This window comes from Cydia pomonella, chromosome 16, assembly GCF_033807575.1.
Source record: "Cydia pomonella isolate Wapato2018A chromosome 16, ilCydPomo1, whole genome shotgun sequence".
NCBI lineage: Eukaryota > Metazoa > Arthropoda > Insecta > Lepidoptera > Tortricidae > Cydia > Cydia pomonella.
Window position 1 is genome coordinate 17629917 of NC_084718.1, and position 26494 is coordinate 17656410.

Consider the following 26494-nt stretch of genomic DNA (forward strand, 5'->3'; position numbering starts at 1 on the left):
TAACCCTGATACAAAAATTGATAAAATTGTGGCTCTCAAAATTTGATACCTATGTCATAAGGCAATTTCATAAGTAAACAATGTGCTAAGAAACTTCTTATTGTAAGGTTTACCCGAAATAATAAAAAAAACCACTAAAATAATAGATACGTTGCGAAGTTTTGACAATTTAAGATTTCGTGAACTGTACAGGTTTAGGGAAAGTGTAAATGTACTCGTATTGTTTATTGAATGGAATGTACTGGAAGATATTAAGTACTTAAGTAGGAGGGACAAAAATCAAAATAAAAAATAATCGTGCCCAGTCATTTTTAATGAAGGTCGCCAAAAAAATAAGAATCAAACTTAGAAATGTATGTATCCGAAACTAGCAATGTATGTATGCGTGCACATCTACATATGCATCCGTATGTGTAGGTACTTTATTGCGAAAAATTGCTCATTTATTTTACTCGATTTTGTTATAAATTTCAACATGTATCATCATCCCTATACAATATAAATACTCTTTATTGCACACTTCAATAAAAGAAAACAATACAAAAGAAAATTTAAAACACATAAGCACAGGTAAACAACATGCGGTCTTATAGCTTTGGCAACCTTTGGGTTGCGGAAATTAAAAAAAATACATTGTCAGTAACCGTCACGCGGGTAGTGGTACTGGATAAAAATAATGGTACGAAAGTGTGATCAAGAAAACAATAAATGTGATAATTAAGGTCAGTAGGTAAATTGAAGAAAATTTAAAGTTTGATAATCACTGCTGTTTTTTAAATAGGTAAAGATCTGATTGTTTCTGGTCCGATCTTTCCTGGAAGGGTCAAGATCGGATATCGGTCTACAGCAGTGCTAGGCCTGTTAACACAATTACAAAAACAAACACAGTTTCATCACAATACGCAAAATAAATTACAGAGCGAAGATCGGATAGAAGGAAGAATTCGCGAAATTTACCTTGCTCTCTGTGATTGCACATAGCACAAGCCCGACTCCTTGAGCGACGCGGGGACACTGACAGTCGAGGCGCAATGAAATGGCGTCTTACACAATGTTGCCTACATTAAAAAATAAAGCCAAATTAGGAGGGGAAATGAATGTCCTACGTTCTTCACCCGCATCCGGTATTTACCCAACATACCTTAATCGTTGAACCGCCGCATTTCAAAATGGTCCTTATTTTGATATCGGCTAGCCGTAATGTAATACGGCGGATTATACAATACGACTGCGATACTTATATATAAATCCCCTCGTCAATGTAATTTCATTAAATTTGCTATCTAGTGGCAAACATCAAAGTAGTTATCTTTTACTTGTGACGCACAAGTGTGAGCAATGTAAAATACTATATTTCTAAAAAAAAATTGCCTACTACGTAATAAAAGAAAATGTGATTATTAAATTATAATATGAAAGGTGGTCAAATCGCAAAATGCTGTCGTTTTATTTAAAATAATGAAATAATTAGACCAGTTCCGAAAGTACCGGGAAATCCCGGTTCTTTAAAACAGTACCGGTTCTGCAATCCCTAATAAGGATGTTATGCCCATCACTATTCCTTCTGTGTACGTATATTTAGAAACTGTCTCCGCCTCCAATTCGTGCGATAAGGACAACTGCAGCTCGGACCGAAATTCACTCGCAAAAAACTCAAAAATCGAGGTTTCGCTCTCGACTGTTTCCTCCTCCAAAACGCAACTAATCATTATGAAATTTTGGAAATTGCAAGAGGAAGAAATAATCTATGCCGCTATGTTTTGATTTTTTGTATATTTTTTGTCATATTTGTATACTGTGCCTTTTTTTACAGCCAATTCAATTTAGCCGTTTTTGCGATTTTCGAGGCGCTGTATCTTTCTTCAAAATAAAATAATCCAAAAAAGCAAAACATAGAGGCACAGATATTGATGATATTGATCTTATTTGAAAAAATCACTGCTCTAGGTTAAAAATCCAGGGAGGAATCAGTCGAGAGCGTTTGTATGGAAAAATCGCAACTAGGAATTCCTCTTAACCCTTTGAACGCCAAGAACCTCTAAAGGCGTCGTTACTAGGCCCACAGCGCCAAGGACAACTATAGGTGTCATAGCGGACGCTGTCAAAGTAACCTTCACACTATGGAAGGTAGAGGCAAGGAACAGAATCTCCATATACCTAAAAGTGTCCGACAAGAAACCGTAAATAGATGGCGCTACAATACCTAGAATACTTGAGAAAAAATCTAATCATAGACAGCGCACTTCATTCCGTCAATAACGCCTAGGTTCTTAGCTACTCTAGAGATGTTTGGAACTATTATTTATAGCTGACAGCTGGACACTTTTGCAACAGTTCTGCCTAAGGAGATTCTGTTCCTTGCCTCTACCTTCCATACTTCACACTTTCGAGTTCGAGTAAGGTTTACATCAGCTCGCTTGCGCCCGGGAGCTTGGCGTTTGAGTGATGTTTCTATTTATGATAATAAAGCTTTCAAAGAGTTAAGATGGTATGGTCACGTTCAAAGGCGTCCAGAGGACCATATGGTGAAGCTTGCCCTAAAACTGCCAACCACTACCCGCAACTCATCAGGCAGACCTACCACCTACTGACCGGCTAGCATGAGTTGCGTTCTCGCGCTCGACTCCATACATCTTGCGCGACTTCAAGTATGGACTCGCAGGTCTGGTGACAACGATTGAAAGATACCTAAAAGAAGCTTATTTCAATAAAGACGTAGAAGAAGACCGTGCTAGATGAAAGTTTCTTTATTTGCCATTATTTTATGTGACCTTTTCTGCCACTTTTGTGTTATTTCTAGTCAGGATCGCGAGCCCTTTTCATCCTTATAGGAGAAAGTGTCCCAAAATTTCCATAATTTTTTCTATTTTTCCTTTTTGTTATCGCCATACTCGTACAAAGTATATGGGGAAATGGTCAAACAATAGGAAAAAAGCCTCGGTAATGTTTGTATCCCATTGGGATCGAAAGAGTTCGTGAATCTGAGTAGAAAAACCACAAAATGAATGAAAGTGGCATATTTTACAAGCTTTTATTTAGTTTCACCTGTCCCGTTGTCTGTGTGTCGATCTTGCAAATTAAATTTGACCCACTTCCCGGTTTCCGATGAAGCTGAAAATTTGCATACATATGTAAATCGGGTGACAATGCAATATTATGGTACCATCGAGATTATCTGATGATGGAGACAGGAGGTGGCCATAGGAACTCTGTGATAAAACAACGTAACCTAATTGTGTTTGGGGTTTTTGGAATTGTTTTGGTGAGTATTAGTTGCTTGTGGAAAGAAAAGTACAGTTAGCGATAAAAGCTTGTACCAAAAGTGAAATTTTTGCCAAAAACTTATTTAAAGAAACGCTCAGATGGAAATTAAAGACAAGGAACGCATGGGCGTAGGCAGGTACAGGAGCTTAAATTATACATACAATGTATGCTCCTCTGCCAGGCGCGGATACAAGATTTGGCTTAGGGGGGGGCCATTTTGAGAAAATCATATATTTTTGCACAGAAAATAAGGTAAAAAAAATTTACTCAATTTAGTAATGTGAGAGCCAGGGTTTTAGGGGGGGGCCATTGCCCCTATGGCCCCCCCCCTTGTATCCGCGCCTGTCCTCTGCGACCCCCCTAGGCCTCCGGCGATATCAACTTGCCCCCCCCCCCCCCCCCCCAGTTCACTGGCTGGCTACGCCTGGAAACAGGTCTAGCAGAAAGAAGAGGTTGTTTCATTTGAGAATTCATTTTTAATAAAGTAGGTGATAATTTTTGTCCAAATTACATTTCAAAAAAAAAATAGAGTAAAAGTAGTCATAAGACATATCCAAAATCAACAACATTGGTTTTGTTACACAGTGGGACTTCTGTAGTCGCCATCAGATATATCAGAGTGGCCAAGATGCTCACAAAAATCTAAACGCCTCAATGGGGAGAATTACTGCAATGTTTTGCCGGCAGAGAGCAGCACTATCACATATTCTAAACCATAAACTAACTTAAACATACTATGCCTTAAATAAACAGTTTTTTCACAGGTTTGCACTATGACGTTGATGCATCAAGGCGGTTTGTTTACAGAGACCTACCGCGAAATTCGAAATTTCGTATCTGTCTCATCTGTCTCTTTATCGCTCGAATATACACGCACGCACACACACACACACACGCACGCACGCACGCGCGCACGCGCGCACACACACACACACACACACACACACACACACACACACACACACACAAACATACACGCACACACACGAGGGATTAACCGTTTTCACGTTTCAGTTTTTATCTTGATCTGTTTCTTTTTATTATTTATACGTTTTTAATTTAAAATATCTTTTGGCACACGTCACGTGACCAAACTCGAAACGTCATTGAAGATTCTGATGACGTCACAGCTCTCGGATTGACACTGTTGACAGTTAGGCGATAAAGAACAAATGACAACTGTCAGTTGACAGTTCGTATCTTCTACGTGTGTATGTAGTTATGTGTCAAACCGTAAACTGTGACGTCACACAATTTTCAAAGAGCGTTTTGGGCGCGAAAGCATCTGTAAAATATATTTTGTTAATTTAACATACTTAAAGCCGTTTTTAGTATAAAAGTTGAATTTTAGGGCAACTTTTAGTTAATATAGAAGAAGAAGAAGAAGAAGAAACAAGAATTGTGTCAACCCTAATAATTGCTCGGAGCAATGCTGAGCCGAGAGCGCCCGAAAGGTCGAGTGTCAGCCCACTGCTTTTATTGCCCATTTAATTGCTATAAATTAGTCTTCCTTTTCTTCAGTAAGTCCAAGTGTGATCCATCGAATGGTATGAGGCACGTTATTTTGGGTATTTCCAGCATAGTCAACTCTATAATGCAGTACAACACCTGTAGAGCTTCCTTGGCTTTTTGGAGAGCCTGTGGACAAATATTAGAATTTGAGATTTTTTTTTATACTACGTCGGTGGCAAACAGGCATACGGCCTGCCTGATGGTAAGCAGTCTCCGTAGCCTATGTACACCTGCAACTACAGAGGAGTTACATGCGCGTTGCCGACCCTAACCCCACCCCCCTCGTTGAGCTCTGGCAACCTTACTCACCGGCAGGAACACAACACTATGAGTAGGGTCAAGTGTTATTTGGCTGCGGTTTTCTGTAAGGTGGAGGTACTTCCCCAGTTGGGCTCTGCGCTAGATCTGGAATGACATCTGCTGTTCTGTGCCCTACCACACAAGGCGAGATGACATTCACATTGCCCATACCTCTCTTTTGGACGTAGTTTAAGGACATACCCGGGTCCACAAGATAGAGGTGGATTGTCAAAGAAAACTTTGTAGCCACAGTCAAAAAGAATTAAGAAGACCGCTAACATCATAATCATAACCAGAGTAACCGGAACTCTATTTTCAACTCCTATGCTTACTCTAGTTATAATATTAGCTGAAAATCGTTGAGCATTAGACTTTTTGTTTGCCGTGACATCTATTGTCGAGTAGCAGTACTGAGAGTTCCACTACGTGATGCTAGATGTAGACTACGAAAATAATAGTATTTTTGGTAACAAAATCGTTGTATGGAGTGAGCACTCTTGGACCTCTTGGTCTTCTTAGTTCTCTTTGCCACAGTAGATTTACTGTCATCTTTCAACACATGATTAAAACTTTTAGAACGCCATTTGACTTTGATACTTATTCTTTCACAGATATGTGTTAAATTTGTTAAATATCAAAAAGTGGCGCCATCTTACCGGGCACAAAGGTTATGGCGCCATCGCTCGAAACGATGCTGCCATACCTTTGGCCTTCGACCTATTAGATGGCGCCACTTTTTGATATTTAACAGATATCAGCTGATAGCTATGATATACAATGATAGCTGCAGAGAACACTTTAAAAACTTAGAAATATTAACATCTGTATCGACATATATCCTCGAAATTATAATGTATGTAAGAAATAATCCAAATGAATTTGAACGTATCGGTGACGTAAGTAAACGACCGACTAGATATCCTGACAACTTAAGGCAAAGCAAATGTAGATTACAAATCGCAAAAAAGTGTCCCAAAATAATAGGGCAGAAATTATATAACAAGCTGCCAAAAGTAATAAAAACTGAGACTAACATCAACACTTTCCGTCGCAAAGTTAAGCAGCTCCTACTTGACAGGACACTTTATAGCGTTAAAGAATACTTAAATAATAATAATTAATGTATAAATAGACTACGGATAATTGACGAATTATTATTCAAATTGTATGTGTAAATGTGATTGTATTATATATTATTATTCTTTTTTTTTATGTTTCAAATTTGTAAAATAATGTAAATGTTAGTTTAAAATGTGTACCTAGTGTACCTACTTTGACGATCTCATTATGTGTGCATATTTTTGTTTGTATTAATGAAAAATGTGTATTGCTATTGAGAAATAAATAAATCTGAATCTCAGTAAAAGAATAAGGATCAGACTCAAGTGGCGTTCTAAAAGTTATTATCATGTGGCGAAAGATGGCAGTAAAATTACTGTGATTACAAAGTTTTCCTTGATATTCTACCTCTATTTCAAATTCTCTTGAAAATAATAACAACTTACCATAACAGCTTTCTCTTTCAGCTGCGGATTCGTCGCCATCTGTTTCTTCAGCTGATTCATCTCCTGCGGCGTGTACCCGACCAACTTAGACAACACATTATTAGTAAAGTCCACATCCAAACTCCCCGTACCATCGACAATAGTGCACCTTAAACTCCACCCTTCTTTACCCACAGACAATTTCGACAACAATTTCATTATCTGTGCTTTCACTCTGAACACTCTCCCAGCTTTCTCTATTTCTCTCATCTCGTTTATCTGTTTTAGATACGTAAATGGTTCAGATGAGATCAGGACAGGACCTGAACCATCGAATTTAGATTCTAACTCTCTCAAATAATCTTCGTCTTCGGCGAATAAATCGTTGTCGTCTGGGTAATCATCGACCCTATTTACAGTGTTGATAGGGTCTATTTTTAATTTCTTCTCAGGTTTGCTTCTATCGTCAGGTAATGACCGTTTATTAGTTAATTGTTCTTCTATAGCTGCTAGTTGATCTATGTCGATGTCATCATCGGCAAAGTTGGCTTGTTGGACGCTGGTGACTATGGCGACGGGTCGGGGTGGGTCAAATGTTTGCTCGAAACGTTGGTCGCGGGCTGGAGGCATTTCGGAGTGCGGCATGGGTATGTCGTTTCGATGGATCGTTGTGTTCAGGTCTGCTGCGGTGCCTGAAAATGGAATAAGGGCAAATTCTAGCAGTGGCTGTTATTTTGAAAAGGCAATAACAAATAAATTTTCTTGATACATAACTAAATTACATATCCGGCAGTGAAAGAACACAAATAAATGATACTTCAAAACAAAGCTCATTCTCAGCACAAATTCACATTTATAGAATAACATTTTGTGGAACTTGAGACCCGCATTGAAGGTCCCACTCCATTGCCTTATTATGTACGGAATTCGCTTTTTCAATAAGTGATAAGTACTATACTCGGTAAATGTAGGTATTTAAATGAAATTAGACAAACAACTTGTACATTTTCGGGTAGTTATAACATTTATTGGTTAACCAACCAAATAGAAAATCGCCTAGATCTGCCACTGAACGACTTTAACCTACATTATTTGATCATGTAATGTTTTCATCTACCCGACTGGCTTAAAGGGCCATTTGAGGGTAGAATTTGTATACTTTTACAGAGTATACAGACGGACCATGCTAAGTTTTCTTGCCAAGTGTGACTTCGACGACCAGTCTGGCCTAGTGGGTAGTGACCCTGCCTACGAAGCCGATGGTTGTAACCTCCCCTACCTACACCCCAATCTACCCCATCTATTAAACCCTAGACCTAATAAAATACTGAACCTAATCGTTAACAATCCCACCTTTAAAATTACCCCTAAAATTTACCCCAACAATAATTTTACCTTAACAATTATTTGGCCAAGTGATCGTCTAGTTACAGGTTAGGACCCCTCGAAGTGAACCGCGGTACTCTAGATTCTTTAATGAGTAACAACTAAATCTTGGACTCTGTTTCTACCTGATTAAGTATTACCTAGATGTTAAGACTTGGAAATTTACCATACTAAATAATTTATTATGTTGAGAAGAAATAATCGATAGAATGTTATGTTAAGATTCAACCTTCAGCAAAATACCGTAAGACTAAGTTATTCCAAACCCTTTTCTATATTAAATATAACACCTTATAAGTAGAATGGAAATATATAACAATCGACAAGGTATGAGTAGTGTCGTGGTAAAGGAAATAGGCTCCGCCCACATGCACAAGGTCGTAGACGACGGGTATAGCCTTAAGTTACAGAAACTCAATGATTTTGATGTAATGTAAGATATATTTTTATTAATTCATTAGAAAGATATTTAGTTATTGCAGCATATATGATTATATAAATATAAAAATATTTTTGGTAAAATCCTGCTACTCCTATTAAGTCTTCGGGGTAACATTGAAGCAGCACTCCTGGGATAAGCCCATTTACACACTTATATTAAGATTAAATATTATTACCTATCAATCCTATCATCTTCTAAACGAGGTGTGAATGGATCACACGTGCTGCCTCTAATGCTAGATGCAGGTCTGAAGACTCTTACTCCGATTAGCAATATCAATCGGGCCACCTACTCCTATCTTATTAGCCAGACGGGCTATGACCAACGCTTCGCAACCCTATGCAAACCTAGGGGCTGACGAAGAGAAGCGATAAGTATTCGTCAGACACCATTTACTTATCTTTTTATATCCAAAAGCTAAGGCTACTAAGCCATTATCCCAGTCCCCATAGCTAAAAGTAGGCTGAATTCCTAGGCCTTTTAAATGTATAAACGAAGTACAAGTTTAACTCATTACTGTACTTTATGAGATCGAACTATCAAGGTGAGTATTATTCCACTCAAAGATTCCAATGGACTGCGCTCGCCTGCCAAAGGGTCTCTAAAACAAACCATTCTTTAATCCCAGAATAGTCTGTGTTCCTAATCCCAACTTGATATTTAAGGATTGAATATATAAATACCTTAGGACCTGATCGTAAAACTCAGTACTTCGCCTCTACACCAAAAACCCAGAAATGAAAATAAATAGATATAAGATGTTACAGATAACCCTCAACTTTCCACTCAGAGTAACAGTCTGGAAGAGTTAGGTAATTAAAACCCATTACCAGTATTTCACTAATATTCACGTTATAAAATCATAGCTTCACGTCATTAGAACCTTTTGAAAGATATATATATACACCAACCAATCGAATTTCTAGATCAAACCTAAGAGAGACCCTATAACAGTGTGTGTGACTCTACCCTATTCCTACCCTTAGACCCTAATCTAGTATGTCCAGAACACAGATCGTACTTACCATTGATCTAGTGATTTGGAACATACACAAGTGTATCCCTAAGTCTAAGCTGTAAGCATTCGGCCGACAAAACCGAGGTATAGCAAACCCTAGTGTCTGTGTGATTGGCCCCCTCCTCATCGCCACGTGGGCACGGTGGATGAGAATAGACCGCCCTAGCATGTCTATAGGTAATCAGCGCACTAGCACACACACCCGTACCAGTCACATGGGATACCCTGCCATGACTAAAACTTTATCTGTGTTTGTTACCAATCATGACAGAAGCCCTCCCGTGACCAGCACTAGCATGAGCCAGAACACCGAAATATATAAATATATTTAATACGAGACCTAGCCTCAATTACTGCAGACTTCAGTGAGCAGAGATTACTCTCAATGGCACGCACGTGATGCCCTCACATTCATCTAACAGCTGGACCTTGAGACTAAGGAGAGTATGCTCGCCTCTTATGTTGGTAAAGAAGAGACGCCAAGTCCTCTCAACTTGGAGCAAAAGACTTCTAAACAGCTGCAATTTGTCACCGTTAAGGAGCAGCTGATTAGATGGACAAACTGTTAGTCCAAACAGTGATCTGGCTTTATAAAATAACAAACTAACCTCATAGAAAGGTAATAAAATAACAAAATTAGATTTTACTAACAAAAACTCACAATATAGTAACACAAATAAGGAAGTAAAGAATCTCCACCATAGCCTAAGCTTAGCATTACGACAACATTGTCCCCGCAATGCCAAACATAGACACAATTTACAAGTTTAAATTTACCAGGATAATTCCCAGCAAACACAAACAAATAGAAGGAATAGTAGAGAAACTTCACTTACTCAAAGCCAGAGATACCGCCAGTCCGATGGTTAAAGAATGAATAATCCTCCCTCCGTACTTTCCGGCCCTTTTATATACTTTAGTAGCGACATAACAGCGACATAACGGCGACATAACGGCGACTAGCGACATAATAGCGACATATTGGCGACTAGCGACATAATAGCGACACAACGGCGACATAATAGCGACATATCGGCGACATAATAGCGACATAACGGCGACATAATAGCGACACAACGGCGGCATAGTAGCGACACAACGGCGACATAGTAGCGACACAACGGCGACATAGTAGCGACACAACGGCGACATAGTAGCGACACAACGGCGACATAGTAGCGACACAACGGCGACATAGTAGCGACACAACGGCGACATAGTAGCGACACAACGGCGACATAGTAGCGACACGACGGCGACATAGTAGCGACACGACGGCGACATAGTAGCGACACAACGGCGACATAGTAGCGACACAACGGCGACATAGTAGCGACACAACGGCGACATAGTAGCGACACAACGGCGAAATAATAGCGACACAATGTTTTTTACGCACACAACGACAGGATTCGCTTGGTAGTCAGTTTAAGTAGACCAAAAAAATTATAAAATGAAACGTTTCAAAACCTATCAAGCATGAATATGCTAACATTATTATTTAACTTCAGGTATTATAGTTTTGTTTTCTGAAAATAACGTCTGTATTGTAATATTTTATGTTTATTATTAAGTTAGTAACTCAATGTTCTTTATTACACCAATAATTATGCATTTATTCTAGGTTAACTTCAATTGATTATTATCATTCTTCGCAGCATTTTAAAATAATGAAATAAAAAAAATGAAAATTCACTGAATGTTATGTATTTAATCGAAATCACAAGTGGTAAAATACGGAAACGTGTCCTTCAAGTTGTAATTGTTAGAATACGGAGTGAAATCATGACTGAAAGATGCAAACGAAGAGTACTGTAGTTTTTCATTATTTTCTATGTGTTTTAATATAAAACCAAGGCCAATATTACGAAATAGGCATATGGCTAGTCACATCGTCCCGGGTTCAAATCCTGGTAAGGGCATATTTATTCGTGTGATGAGCATGGATATTTGTTCTTGAGTCATGGGTGTTTTCTATGTTTTTAAGTATTTATAAAAATTTATATATTATATATATCGTTGTGTAAGTACCCTCAACACAAGCCTTATTGAGCTTACTGTGGGACTTAGTCAATTTGTGTAATAATGTGCTATAATATTTATTTATATTTATTATTATTTATTTATTTAAGTGTCGCCAAGTATGTAGCTTATAGGGAGCTATAAATGCATTCCTACTCCCAAGCTTGTAAGTTATCGTAGTCAGAGTATATCTCTCTCAAGATCTGTTCGTAAAATATATGATATGAGTATTTCGACCATTTACCTTGAGTCATAGGCACGCCAAGTTTGCTGGACAGCAAGCCGGCCAAAGAGTTGGAGACGGCGATTTCCTGGACTTCTCCTCCGAGCAGCTCTATCGAGCTCTCCGTGAGCAACAGCACGCCGCGCCGGCATTCTATCGGACCTGGAATAGTCAATATCCAAAGTCAGAAGAAAGGATTTAGTGCCGAAGCTGAAAGTACTACTCGTTCACTTCGCGAGTTGATCGTTACGTAATGACGTCACAGTACTAAGCGGGACAGGGTTGCGGCGTGGTGCGGGGGTGAGGTAACAGCCAACTTGAAGCGAATGGCTAGGTCTTAACTTCTTTCCTAAAACTCCTAACATTGAGATACATATGGAATATATTTGCTACTTGATAACCAATTTACCAGTAGTCACCAGTTTAGGGAGTACCATCGCCCATACTGTTAACTGTCATTGGTGGACCTTATTACAGAAGGCATAGGGTTCACTGATGGACAGTTAAGAGTGTTGCAGTTTCTACTAGGAAACCAAACTTACTAGTATAAAAAGTCGCGCGCAAATGTTAGTCTATACAATAAACAAAATTATATCTTGTATTGGATATTGGATGCCAAACTTGGGGATTTTTTTATACTACGTCGGTGGCAAACAAGCATACAGCCCGCCTGATGGTAAGCAGTCTCCGTACGCCGTGTACGCCGGCAACTCCAGAGCGCGCATTGCCGACCCTAATACTCCGCACCCTTGTTGAGCTCTGGCAACGTTACTTATCGGCAGGAACACAACACACGCGCTACAATACACTAGGACTTACAAAAAGCAGCATCAAAAATTCAATGTGTGACAAAATCACATGGAATGAAGTACTTAATATAAAACTAAGAGACAGGGTTAAGATGTCCATATCAGGCAAAATCAAAAATAAAAACAATAGGCGGGTGTGAAATTGTGAGCGAGGAAATTCCCTCGCGCGTGTGCTCGCTCTGTGTGGACCCGCCTAATAACTAAAATAATAAAACAACAAAAATGGCGCTGGACAGGCCACATGACAAGAGAGAACCTAGAAAATGGACAAATGACCTCATGGAGTGGTGTACAAGAAAAAGTTTCTTGCATTCTACCATTTATACGTAGGACCACAAAAATGTCGATGGTCAGACGACCTAAAAAGAATTGGTGGAGGTAACTGGATACAAACAGCAAGGGATAGAAGTAAGAGGGGAGGCTTTGGAGGAGGCCTACATCAAAAGACAGTTGAAGTTGACGAGAACCCTAAGCACCTAACGCACGCGCAATCAAGTTGCTACCAGCAGTGGCAGCATGGTTCCATTTTTATCACTTGTCACTATGCCCGTCACTTTCGCGCTTACATACTTGTTAGAACGTGACAGGCATGGTTACAAATGATAAAGAGCCGACCATCTTAGCCCTACAGGATTCATGTATTCCATTGTTATGAGAATGACGTCATTAAGGTCACTTTGTATTATGTTATACCTCTTAGGAATAATTTTATAGGGTGGGTGTCGCATTGGGCAACTGTTATGACAGCTGTACCATTATTACTAGTAGTTCGCCTGCAACTGAGAACTTTTTATTTATTTTTTATTTATTCGTTAGCATACATGCTTTTTACAATAACAGGGTAGATGTCTCTTTTTAAGTATTCAGAGATACTTGTGATAAAGAACTAAAAGATAGATTAAAGATTCGCCAAAAAGATAGATTAATTGAATGAACCTACGTAGTCGGCAAAGGATCGAAAACTGCGTGCCATTTATTGCAACTTGAAAGGTCTGTGGAGCCCTTAAAAGTCACCATAGAAATTAGAATAAACAGTATCTGTGGTAAGCCGTAATCTTTCTTATTAAATATCAAATTAAGGTTATTTTATTATGTCACATATGGATGTTTTTCTGACTAGCCACTCTTTGAACTTACCTTTAATGAGAGCTTTACATCCTGGAGTGATGTCACAACTGAGGTTCCTCATGGGTTTGTATTCTATGGCTGATATTTCTTGAACGCCATCAGTGAGATACAACTTTATCATTCTGAAATAGGAAGACACTGTGATAAAACAATGCCAAATAATTGTGTCTGGAGTTGTTAGAAATGTTTTGATGAGCATTAGTTGCCTGTAGAAAGAAAAGTACAGTCAGGGATAAAAGCTTGTTTTTTTTTTGTCATATTATAATCACTTACCTATGATTTGGCACTTTATCTTCAAACTTTGTAGTAGCTTCTAGGTTTTCTGTGTTCACTTTCTGGAGTTTCATATACTGCTGATATGCCGGTGTGCCTAAAACACAAAAAACTGATTTAAAAAGAGGTCCTACTTAAAATTATACATCTGCATATCTATTTGTGTGCCACATATTATTGTTAATACAATAGTAGTAAGGGGTAAGGTGCATCTATTGTAGTTGCATTTTCATTTAACCAATGACAGTGAGCTCAACTCGGGCGCGCAGTGTTAGGGTCGGCAACACGCATGTAAAACCTCTGGAGTTGCAGGCATACATAGGCTACGGAGACTGCTTACCATCAGGCGGACCGTATGCTTATTTGCCACGGACATTGTAAAAAAAAAGGCTTTTCTGTCCCTTGCCACTAATTAAATGTTGAACATGTACCAGGGTTAGGGTTGCCATATCTAAAATTTGGAAACCAGGACAAGACGCGTGAAAACCCCAGATTTTAGATTCCAGAACCCTGGACATGTCAACAGGCTTGCTCTCTAAACTAGGACAAATCCTTCGAAACCCGGACGAATGGCAACCCTAACCCTGGTTAACATTAACCAAGTTGTAGGATAAGAATAGAGGCACATGCTCTTATACTAACACTCATATTAAAGGTATTTTAAAGGTATTGTCTCTACTGCTAATTAGTTATAATTAAGTTTTTTGCACCTCCTAATTAGTTAAATTAAAAGTCTCATTTCTCCACTACCCAAAGGTTGTATGGAAGAGATCGCTCTGTAGCGATAAGGCCACCTGTTGTTTACCTCTATCTTCATGTATTATATGTGTTTCAATGTACATTTGTTCTGAGGCTGTGCAATAAAGAGGATTTGTATTGTATTGTATTGCATATTTCTATATAAGTTTCCATTTATTCCTAAAACCTGACCCTAATGTAGTTGTTTATTTAATTTATTTGATTAGTCAAATAAGTAACACAGCATTACATTAAAACCAAGGCACTTTGAATCCACAAAATAATTAATTCATTACCTATATGTGAAAAAAAAATACATGTTAGTTAAACATTGGATTTGGGCGACGACATAACAGCGTGGTACCGTTGCGTCGTCTGACTTGGTGTAGGATTCGGCAAGTTGCCATGTATTATAAAAAGTCTGATTTGGTTACCTATATCCACTGCAGCGTTGATTTGCAATGCGAACCTCCCATTTAGCACAGTTTTTTGCTGACTTTTCAAATTAGCAGGTAAAGACCCCGGGCATATTTCTTTTAGATCGTTCAGAAGCCATTGCTCTTTAGCCAGATTCTGTATATCCGACTCGCTGTAATTGTTGCTGCCATCCTCAGTCAAATACTCAACACATCTGCAATAAACATTTTAATCAAAAATTGGGACTAAAAGTGCAATAAACAATTATATGTTTGGGTTTTATGGAAAATTTACCCAGTCAACCATTCATCTTCAACACGCATAAAATTAGACGCTAAGAAATTCCGTACGGAATTAACTAAATTATTTGACGACATTTTAAAACAAAAATGTACATATTATTTATTCATAAATATAAAAATAAAATCTCATTTCGTGCGCTCCCTCTATTTACGAATTCATGTGTCAGATTTGACACTATTTTGACAAGGACATATCCAACACGTAGTAAAAAAAATGCAGTACGTTTGAGTCAAATTTTAACACATTTGCAATGAAATAACTTTGTTTTTGAATGGGTAGCTTTATTTACAAAACATGTTGCTAGGAGAAAAAAAGCTTTACATATAATTTTAATTTCTTTTTAAATTCGAGGCCTATAAGAAATAAAAAAAAGATTAAATTATATTTATTAAAAAGAAAAGTATTTTACAAATTATTTATGTATGGTTTTGTTTCAATCTCGGTTTATTTAGATGTATAACAATAACAAAGCATGGCAACATTAATCTGAGTGAACGCAGGAAAGAGCTTGCCGATATTTCATCCATCTCCCTCGTAAATTCTCGATAGGCCAAAAGATTGACAACAAAAGGCATTATTTTGAGGAACATTGTTGTTTCAAATGATTCTGTATAAATAAGTGTTGTGTCTTGGGAGCCTGTATTAGTGATTTACACCGTGGAGGAAAAAATATGAAGAGGCGGAATGCCGAAAGTGGCAAATTGCGGCGCCCTTTAAAGCGCACAAAAATCACCGAAGGAATGTACGGAAAGTGAGTGGATGTGGATTCTGGCTGTTTTTCAGGACTTTAGGGTCCTTTTCTAGTAGTAATAACTCCAAAGCAGCTTCATATTCTGTGATGAAATAAGTGAGAATGCATGAAATATAAATTTAGTGTGGGTAGAGAGAACCATCTGTCTTGGGTCGTGGGAACGTCAACTCAACAAAAAAGCGAAAGAAATGAGTTTTATTTGTGTTTTTTGTCGGTTTCTACCCGGCAAAAGTGGTTGCACAAATGTGCGGCGTGTTTCCCACATTTGTGTTATGTTGGTGTAGCTCTCAGTTAATCTGTAGTTATTTAGTGTTGTTTTTGGTAGCAAAACTATAGGGCTCTCCCGAAATATCTTCATTTACTTACATCTATTAAGAGTTTCTCCACTACACAAGGCTTTGGCTGTGTCTGAATCTGGTTTCTCAGCTATATTTCTGTCTTCTTTTTCTATCTCTTGGTACTATGTAGTATTATACCATAATTTTACATTGCATAGTCAATGCACACCACAGAAACACTTTTTCCTGTGCCAGTGTTCTTTTCCTCAAAATTAATGTAATTTTAAATTTCTTAGACAAACTCCACCTAAATAGCCTCTCAAACAAGCATTTTTTTGAAAATTATTGAGGCTTTGATAACTTATTTAGACACACCAGTGTTTGCTAGCATGCCCAACTAATCTACCAACTAACATGAAGAAACAGAACGGTGGTGTATTAATTTAATACTCAAACCATTCAACAAATTTCTATTTGCCGGGGACCACTAACTCTTTTGGAGAGGAATAACATAGGCAATTAAGAACTATACTGTTTATAAATACAGTATAAATTTGATACAATGATTCTCTGATTCTAGATTCCTGGCTCCATTTTGTTTCCTTTAATATTAATTTTTCTATAATTAATGACAGCTCTCAATAACGTCACAAAGCCCTTTCAGTGTTGCTAAAGTTTACACTGTACTTTAAGTGCTTCCAGGCTCCACCAATGGTCTGTGGATATCCGGTTATAAATTGATGATTCATTGATATATCAACTACAATCACCCATGTTTTTAGCTCGCTCCTGTATCTGAAGTTCGTGATGCTGTGGGCCACAGTTGTGTTGGCAGATTACATGCTGGAGTTCAGATTCGAGTTCCTCTGGCCGTTCTGGATGATGCTCCGATCTGTTTACGACTCATTCAAATACCAGGGACTTGTAAGTACATGTTTATTTCAAACTAGATAATAAAATAAATAAATAAATAAATAAATATTTATAGGACATTATTACACAAATTGACTAAGTCCCACAGTAAGCTCAATAAGGCTTGTGTTGAGGGTACTTAGACAACGATATATATAATATATAAATATTTATAAATACTTAAATACATAGAAAACACCCATGTCTCAGGAACAAATATCCATGCTCATCACACAAACAAATGCCCTTACGAGGATTTGAACCCGGGACCATCAGCTTCGTAGGCAGGGTCACTAGTCACTACCCACTAGGCCAAACCGGTCGTCAAATAAGTTATAATATAAGTTATACTTAGCATGCTCCCAGATGAAAGCTAATAGCAATGCCCAGTTTTCTACCTAGTTTTGTACAAAAATAGGCAGGTCCACACAGAACGAGCATATGTGTGAGGCAATTTCCTCATGCACAAAACGGTCAGTGTAGACGTGCCTCGGCCGAGGCTCGGGCGAGAAAAACGCGCGCGCCGGCTCGCGCATATGCTCGCTCTGTGTGGACCTGACTAATATTTATGACTGCGGCCAGCAAAACGTCCCACTTTATCGATCGCCATCAAGACGAGATTTGCTTGTCCTTGATTGTCCCTCTTGTTGTTGATATCTTTATAGGAATAACCTGACAAGCCATCCTTATAGCAAGCAACAAAGTCCGTTTTGCTGGGTGGTCACATTGGATTGAGGAGATTTGGTAGAAGACTAGGCTATTGAACTCTGATTTTAGTTTCTGGGGTAAAAAACAGTTAATTTAGCTTATTTTGGGGTTTCCCACATTCAAACAGGTGGATTGTATGTAACAAAAATAAACATGGTGCAATATTGTCATTCAGAATCTATTTCACAATCCAAAGTTAGACTGAGTTAGTTTAGTATAACTAAAGCATTTTATACATCATTTAAAAAAAATGACAGGTTAACTTTTAACAAGTTCACTGCCAATGTTTTCGTAGTCGATCCCAGCGTTTACCCGCTTTGTAAAGAAAAGCGACTACGAACTGAAAACCCACAGAGCGGGTTCCCGTCACTGGGTTAATAAAGCTTAGCATAGACATCCAGCTTCTAAAACTTATGAGTAACTTGAATTATTTTAATGTTAGTTTGGAATCGTTTGATGATTGTTAATGAATGAATGTGTTGCGACCATATTAGGTGAATGCACCCAAAACGATCTGCCTCGCGTGGGAATTGCCGCGCGAAGCAGCTTGGTCTGTGAAGATATGCCTCGCACGAGGCAAACGCCGAGGCTCGGAACCGGTTTATAAAATACCGGTAAATACCGGTTTATTCCGGTTTTCTTCCGAACTTTTATAAGAACGCGAACGTTTTAAGAACTTTATTGTAATCCTAAAAAAAAACCGGTTTATTCGACGAGCTACGAAACGGCCAGCCGGCCTGGTGGTGTGCCACGTAAACAGACACCGACATAGAAAGAAACAGGTTTTTATTGCTCTAAACCGCTTAGTTTGACAAGAACTGTTCTCATAAAAACCGGTTTAAAATGCACGGGTTTTCGAGCAAAACCGAAATTAAAAGGTTTCGCGCCAAGTACTTGATAATTGATAACGGTTTGGAAATTTAACCGGTTTCCGAAGCTTGGCAAACGTATGCGTGGCGGCGACACCGGGTGAGAGGCACGTCTTCATAGACCTCATATGCCTCAAGAGATTTTTCGGGAAACCTTCAGTTGTCTTATAGAGGATACATCAACAATTGCAATATCTTGTTTCAGGCCTTCTCAGTATTCTTCATCTGCATAGCGCTCACGTCCGACATGATATGTTTCTTCTTTATACCGCTGCAGTATATATTCTTCGCGGCTAGTACATATGTGTGGGTGCAATATGTCTGGTATTCATGTAAGTCTTCTTTTTGTTTTATTTGTGGAAATTAATAATTATAAAATGTGTAGGTAGTTTTATATGACAGAGATAACAACACTTAAAATCTATAGATATGAATCCAACCCACAATAATCACAAATTTTTTTTTGTTAATAACATCAATTGCTAATTTTAATATTTTTAATACCAAATGTTTCAGGATGGATTATTTTTGCTAAACTAAATCCAACTTAATTAATAATTATACTGATTAATTGAATTTTATTCTGTGACAACATATTGAAAATAAAATAACAAAACGTATACGATATTATTACGATAAAGTTTAATTAAATTATTTATGTAGTAGAGTTTGATTTAAGGACTTCTCTTCGAGTGAAGGCCTCCTCCATATTATTATTCCATACAACTCTATCGTTAGCTTTGGACATCCAGTCTTTGCCAGCTACTCTATTTATTTCATCTATCCATCTCTGCTCTTTTCGTCTTGCTCTTTTTAGGGTTCCGTAGCCAAATGGCAAAAAACGGAACCCTTATAGATTCGTCATGTCCGTCTGTCTGTCCGATTTTTTCGTTTATGTTGTGGTCCAGACCAAGTCACTTTATATGTCCATTTCTGTTTGCTCATTTGTGCTACATGACCAGCCCATGACAGAATGAAACGCGGATATCAGAAACACAACCAACGTTTGGAACATTGTAAAAAACAGTCTCAATTTATAATCTTCTAGTTTATATGCCAAGCTTATAGACCGCGAGCCAGGAACAGATTTCCATGACCAATCGCCTCCCGGCCGAAAACTCGTGTAGTGATTAACGGCTAGGTATGATGAACCCTCGTGGACATCAGCTGCCGCTCCGTTGGTGGGTTGAGGAATAGCAGCCACCGAAATACGTAAAACAAAAAAAAATTGTCATCGCCTCCCGTTTGATACTTTGTCAAATGATAGTTCAGATGCTATTGTTTGTTAAAAAAATCGTCAGCCGGTTATATCGCGGTGGTAAGAACATCAGCTGGTCGAATGAACATGTAAAAAAATAAACGCTATACCTTTTTATGATAGCAATAACAAATCATGAATCTTTGTATGTAGCATTTCATCAGGCGTAAACGCCTGAAAAGCCATCAACGGATTACACATACTTTGCCGCACATAAAGTGGTAAGGCGCTTATTTTTTACATGTTTATTTTACAGCTGACGGTCATTCCATTGCGATAGAAACGGATGACGGTTTTTTAATTTAAAACAGCATTTAAACTATCACCTGACAAAGCATCAGCCGGGAGGCGATGACTGACGAAATATGCTCCTGGCCCGCGGTCTATTATTTGTCGATGCAACAGAAGCAAAACAGTGCCGTTACGTCATAAGTCAAGACTGTTTACGAGAAGTTACTAATAAAATTTGCAGCTTCTCCGTATCTATTTCTAGATTTCGCGTTAAATGTGAAAATTCTTGGCATTGTGTTAGTTTTTGGGCAAACATGTGGGAATTGGAAACAATATACTATTGTTTGGAATGGACACATGACTTCATTAGACTTTTACTGTATCTGATACTGATTTCACTCTTTGTCTAGTCTTCGCGATCTAGAACTATTTTTTTTATGTTTAGTTAAATATTTATTCTGTAGACAGGGAGGCGTCAATGACCCGAAAGACTCACAGCGTATTAGATTACAAGTAAAAACATATTTAATTAATGAAATTAAATTAAATTAAAACATTACTAAAAACCACGTACTTTTAAAATGTCTACTTTTGAGTGCTATCTAATTCAGTGCTATCTGGTACAATTTTTTTAAATTTCGTTCAATAACTTTTTAGGGCTCCGCACCCAAAGGGTCAAACGGGACCCTATTAGACTCCGCTGTCCGTCCGTCCGTCTATCACCAGGCTGTATCTGATGAACTGTGATAGTTAGCCATTTGAAATTTCTACAGATTATGTATTTCTGTTGCCACTATAACAACAAATACTAAAAACAGAATAAAATAAATATGTCTTTCCAACCTCGAGGTTCTCATCCAATCACCGAAGTCAAGCAACGTCGGGCGGGGTCAGTACTTGGATGGGTGACCGTTTTTAGGGTTCTGTACCCAAAGGGTCAAACGGGACCCTATTACTGAGACAGCTGTCCGTCCGTCCGTCTGTCACCAGGCTGTATCTCATGAACCGTGATAGCTAGACAGTTGAAATTTTCACAGATGATGTATTTCTGTTGCCGCAATAACAACAAATACTAAAAACAGAATAAAATAAATGTTTAAGGAGGGCTCCCATACAACAAACATAATTTTGCCGTTTTTATAAATAATGGTACGGAACCCTTCCTATGCGAGTCCGACTCGCACTTGGCCGATTTTTTAAAATTCATTTTACCTTAGATCGCGCTACGGAAATAACAATTGACTAATGTATACGAATTGTATAATGTTCCATCAGATGCGTTTGACTGGAGATTTTTTGACTCTTTAATTTTAGAAAATTAGAAATTTCTAGTAAAGGTTTCATCATACTGCAGCGCGTCGGTAGCGTGGCGTGAGATTGGCGCGGTGAAAGCTTAAGCGCGTGCGGTTAGTATTCATCGCACCGGCGGCCAGCGCCTCCTTCGTTCGTATCGTATATCTATAGCTTGCGACCGCCGCGCCGCGTTTTCTTGACGCGATCAAAGCGGGGCGTGAGCTTGGTGTGATGGGAGCGGCGCACTAGCGTTGTGCTGCGTTCAAGCTGCGTGCGCGGGATGCGCGCGTGTCGCACCAAGCTCACGGCGCTCTACAGTGTGACGAAGTCTTACCATTTTTATTCTAATTAGGCAGTGGAATCTATGAAAAACCTTGTATTATGAGAAGATAATGATGCAACAATGGATCAAATTTGATTAAACTCTTATTCTTGTTACAGTTGCAGAAAAAGGCATATGCCTGCCCACAGTAGTGGTATGCTGCTTCCTAGTGTACGTAGAAGGAGCGCTCCGGTCGGAGCGGACAGTCAACATGGAGCTGACGCGGCCGCTCGCGGCGCACTGCGTGGGCTACCCCGCCGTCACGCTCGGAGCGGGCGTCAAGGTTGGCTCTTGTCCCTCCCTAGTGTCAGTATGGCTTAAATATGGTTAAGACAAACATGGTGCTGTTCCTATGTTACCCTAGTGGAACGAGCTCACGTCACGTCTCTACCTCCAGCCACACTCTTAATATCACTGCGTTCCAGGGATCGGAACCGGTTTTTTGCAAAAACATCGAAATAACCATATATTTCGGTTTATTTTATACTCGAAATGTAGGACTCAGTTGTGTTTTCAGATAACGACTTCGTATTATTAGATTGCCTAATTAGAAATGAAGTAATTAACAAAGAACGAAAAAATACCGTTTTCGTTCCCATACAAAAAATACCGGTTTCCGATCCCTGCTGCGTTCAGCTCCTTCTCAACAGAGCGCCTCGCGATCGCCTCCCGATGACTTCCAGTTGAGAGCAGACCACGTGATGGTTTGCACGAAAGGGCAGATACATTATCCATCTCCATTTTCGCTTCGTGATTTCTTGCCCAATTGACAAATAGTATTTTATAGAATCGTGATATAATAGAGAGCTTTTCAGTCGACTACCGTGTTTAGGCAATGAAGCTTGCTGAGTTGCCTAAGTAAGGTACGAGATTGAAAAGCTTGATTATATCACTATTGTATACAATACTTAATACTTTTTCTACGAGTCATCTAAAATAATACTTCGCGCCCCGCGCCCGTTTAGTCTTTTCTATGGGAGCGCGGCGGTACGTGATTGGTGTTTTTTTTTAAAAGTTGACTACATCGTATCGAAATTTATCTTTGAATTGGGGGCCCATACGAAAGTACGCGATTATAGTTTGGTATACGAAATCTTAATTCAACCATTACAGTCGACGAGTTGAAAATATATTTACAGTACATGTGATGCTACTTTCCCGCACGCGTGTACTGTGAAACGTTGTACGATACACGTGTGAATAGGTAATTCGCAACTCGTGTCGATTTAAAACACTCCCTTCGGTCGTGTTTTCATTTGTCACCACTCGTTGCGAATTTCCTATTTTCTGCACTTGTAAATAACTATTATACAAAACAATTTTATTGAAATAATATTTTTTTTAGGCGCACATAGCGCGAAGGCTGCGGCTGCGGCGGCAGCGGCAGGTGCGGCAGGAGAACGAGTTCTACTTCCAGCTCATGAGAGACGCGCTACCTGAGAGCGCGCTGGAGCAGGTAACACTAGTACTAAAAAAGCGGCCAAGTGCGAGTCAGACTCGCGCATGAAGGGTTCCGTACAATTTAAGACGTATTAAAAAAAATCTACTTACTAGATCTTGTTCAACATTTTACCACTTTGGACACACATTTTACCACTTTGGAAGTGTCTCTCGCGCAAACTATTCAGTTTAGAAAAAAATGATATTAGGAACCTAAATATCATTTTTGAAGACCTATCCATAGATACCCCACACGTATATGTTTGATGAAAAAAAAATTTTTTTAATTTTATGACGTATTAAAAAAAACTACTCGCTAGATCTCGTTCAAACCAATTTTCGGTGGAAGTTTGCATGGTAATGTATATCATATATTTTTTTTAGATTTTTCATTCTGTTATTTTAGAAGTTACGGGGGGGGGGGGGACACATTTTACCACTTTGGAAGTGTCTCTCGCGCAAACTATTCATTTTAGAAATAACCGGCCAAGAGCATGTCGGGCCACGCTCAGTGTAGGGTTCCGTAGTTACTCTTCCTTCACAATAAGCTAAACTGGAGCTTAAAGTATAGTAAATTGTTAACCAAGGGATGAAACGGTACCTTTCACCCGAGTTAAACAAATAGGCAAATTTGCATAATCAGTACCTAATTAAAGTAAGTCTTTTTACTATGAAGGGAAAACTTTTTGCGATAACTCAAAAACAGCTAAACTGATCATGTCCGCTATAGTTTTCATTTAATGTCTTTCTTAAGCTCTACTTCCACGATTTTTTTCATATTTTTTGGACCTATGGTTCAAAAGTTAGAGGGGGGGGGGACATTTTTTTTTTCTTCCGGAGCGATTATCTCCGAATATATTCACTTTATCAAAAAATGTTTCTTGAAAACCCCTATTAGTTTTGAAAGACCTTTCCAACGATACCCCACACTCTAGGGCTGAAGCGAAAAAAAAAAATTCACCCCCACTTTACGTGTAGGGGAGGTACCCTAAAAAAAATTAAATTTTTAGATTTTATTGTACGACTTTGTCGGCTTTATTGATTTATATATCCATGCCAAATTTCAGCTTTCTAGCACTAACGACCACGGAGCAAAGCCTCGGACAGACAGACAGACAGACAGACAGACAGACAGACAGACAGACAGACAGACAGACGGACATGGCGAAACTATAAGGGTTCCGTTTTATGCCATTTGGCTACGGAACCCTAAAAAATGATATTAGAAACCTCAATATCATTTTTGAAGACCTATCCATAGATACCCCACACGTATGGGTTTGATGAAAAAAGATTTTTTGAGTTTCAGTTCTAAGTATGGGGAACCCCCAAAATTTATTGTTTTTTTTCTATTTTTGTGTGAACATCTTAATGCGGTTCATAGAATACATCCACTTACTAAGTTTGAACAGTATAGCTCTTATAGTTTCGGAAAAAAGTGGCTGTGACAGAATCGGACAGACAGACGGACATGACGAATCTATAAGGGTTCCGTTTTTTGCCATTTGGCTACGGAACCCTAAAAAATGATATTAGAAACCTCAATATCATTTTTGAAGACCTATCCATAGATACCCCACACGTATGGGTTTGATGAAAAAAGATTTTTTGAGTTTCAGTTCTAAGTATGGGGAACCCCCAAAATTTATTGTTTTTTTTCTATTTTTGTGTAAACATCATAATGCGGTTCATAGAAAACATCCACTTACTAAGTTTGAACAGTACAGCTCTTATAGTTTCGGAAAAAAGTGGCTGTGACAGAATCGGACAGACAGACGGACATGACGAATCTATAAGGGTTCCGTTTTTTGCCATTTGGCTACGGAACCCTAATACTACTACATTACTAGTACTAGTTCATTGGTTTGTTTAGTTAAAATAGCCCATTTTCATAAACCATGATGCAACTGGTTCTATGTTCTGGCCAATAGGTACCCAACACAGAGCGAGCATACGCGCGAGGCAATTTCCCCGCGCACAAAAGGCCAGTTTAGACGTGCCTCGGCTGAGGCGGCGCGCGCGTTTTCCTCGCCCGAGCGCAACTCGCACAGGAAGGGTTCCGTTGCCATTATCTATAAAAACGGTCACCCATCCAAGTACTGACCCCGCCCGACGTTGCTTAACTTCGGTGATTGGATGAGAACCTTGAGATTGGAAAGAAATATTTATTTTATTCTGTTTTTAGTATTTGTTGTTATAGCGGCAACAGAAATACATAATCTGTACAAATTTCAACTGGCTAACTATCACGGTTCATGAGATACAGCCTGGTGACAGACGGACGGACGGACAGCGGAGTCTCAGTAATAGGGTCCCGTTTGACCCTTTGGGCACGGAACCCTAAAAAAAAGCAAAATAAAAGAAACGCAAGCCACGGCAGTAATTACGTGCGGCGCCATTCTGAACAGCTGACTGAGTGACGACATCTTGCCGAGCAAATTGGCTCGGGTGAGGCAAACGTGCTGGAAAAAAGTTACACGAGCACGCGGCCGCGCAAGGAAATTATCTCGCGAGGCTGCTCGCTCTATGTGGACCCGCCTATTAACTACAATTGGCTACTTGACACTTTTTTGTAAATAATGTCAATTGATCTTGATTTTCCTGAGGATCAAATGTCTATATAGGACTCATGGAATTTAAGCAACACAAAGGTCAGAAATGAGAGTTAAAGTCTGACGCTCGCACTCGACGATTGAAACGCCTCTAACAAAATGATATTGTAATGTGACGTCACATTACATTAGTCTGTCCTAAATTAATGGAAGATCAAGAATATTGCTATTTTGACTCTGAAATATTGCGTATATAGTTGTCATAAAATTGAAAGGAATCGGATGGTACCATTTTCTTTTCACTATGAAAGTTAAAAAAAAATTTTTTTTTTGAGACTTGGGCGCCTTGTATTTTTTTATAAACTCAATATCGTTTTTTTAAAATCCACTTTTTTAATAATTAATGGGCCATTTAGCTAAATTTTGTTATAATATTCAACATGTGTCAAGTACCCAATTGTAATGTACGGAAGGTGGAGGTAAGGAAATAAATCTCCATGTACCAAAAAGTGCCTTAAATAGGTGGCGCTACAATACCTAGAATACTTGAACAAAAAAAAA

At 38.7% G+C, this 26494-nt stretch overlaps 2 protein-coding genes across 2 annotated transcripts in view; one reads left to right on the top strand and one right to left on the bottom strand.

Annotated features, from left to right (window-relative positions):
* Positions 1-3717: 3717 nt before the first annotated feature.
* On the bottom strand, positions 3718-15489 carry LOC133526394 (recQ-mediated genome instability protein 1-like). Its single transcript, XM_061863006.1, has 7 exons — positions 15311-15489; positions 15034-15230; positions 13862-13958; positions 13598-13710; positions 11673-11813; positions 6582-7252; positions 3718-4902 (listed from the first exon to the last, which is right to left on the bottom strand). The coding sequence occupies exons 1-7, from the start codon at positions 15391-15393 to the stop codon at positions 4759-4761; spliced, it is 1446 nt and encodes a 481-aa protein (XP_061718990.1). The 5' UTR covers positions 15394-15489; the 3' UTR covers positions 3718-4758.
* Positions 15490-15623: 134 nt separating this feature from the next.
* Positions 15624-26494, top strand: part of LOC133526639 (uncharacterized) — a 36487-nt gene continuing 25616 nt past the window's right edge. The window contains exons 1-5 of the mRNA XM_061863331.1: positions 15624-16070; positions 17131-17272; positions 19043-19169; positions 22061-22224; positions 23287-23397. Coding sequence (XP_061719315.1) covers positions 15991-16070; positions 17131-17272; positions 19043-19169; positions 22061-22224; positions 23287-23397 — 624 coding nt within the window. The 5' untranslated portion in view covers positions 15624-15990. The remainder of the gene's footprint in view (positions 16071-17130; positions 17273-19042; positions 19170-22060; positions 22225-23286; positions 23398-26494) is intronic.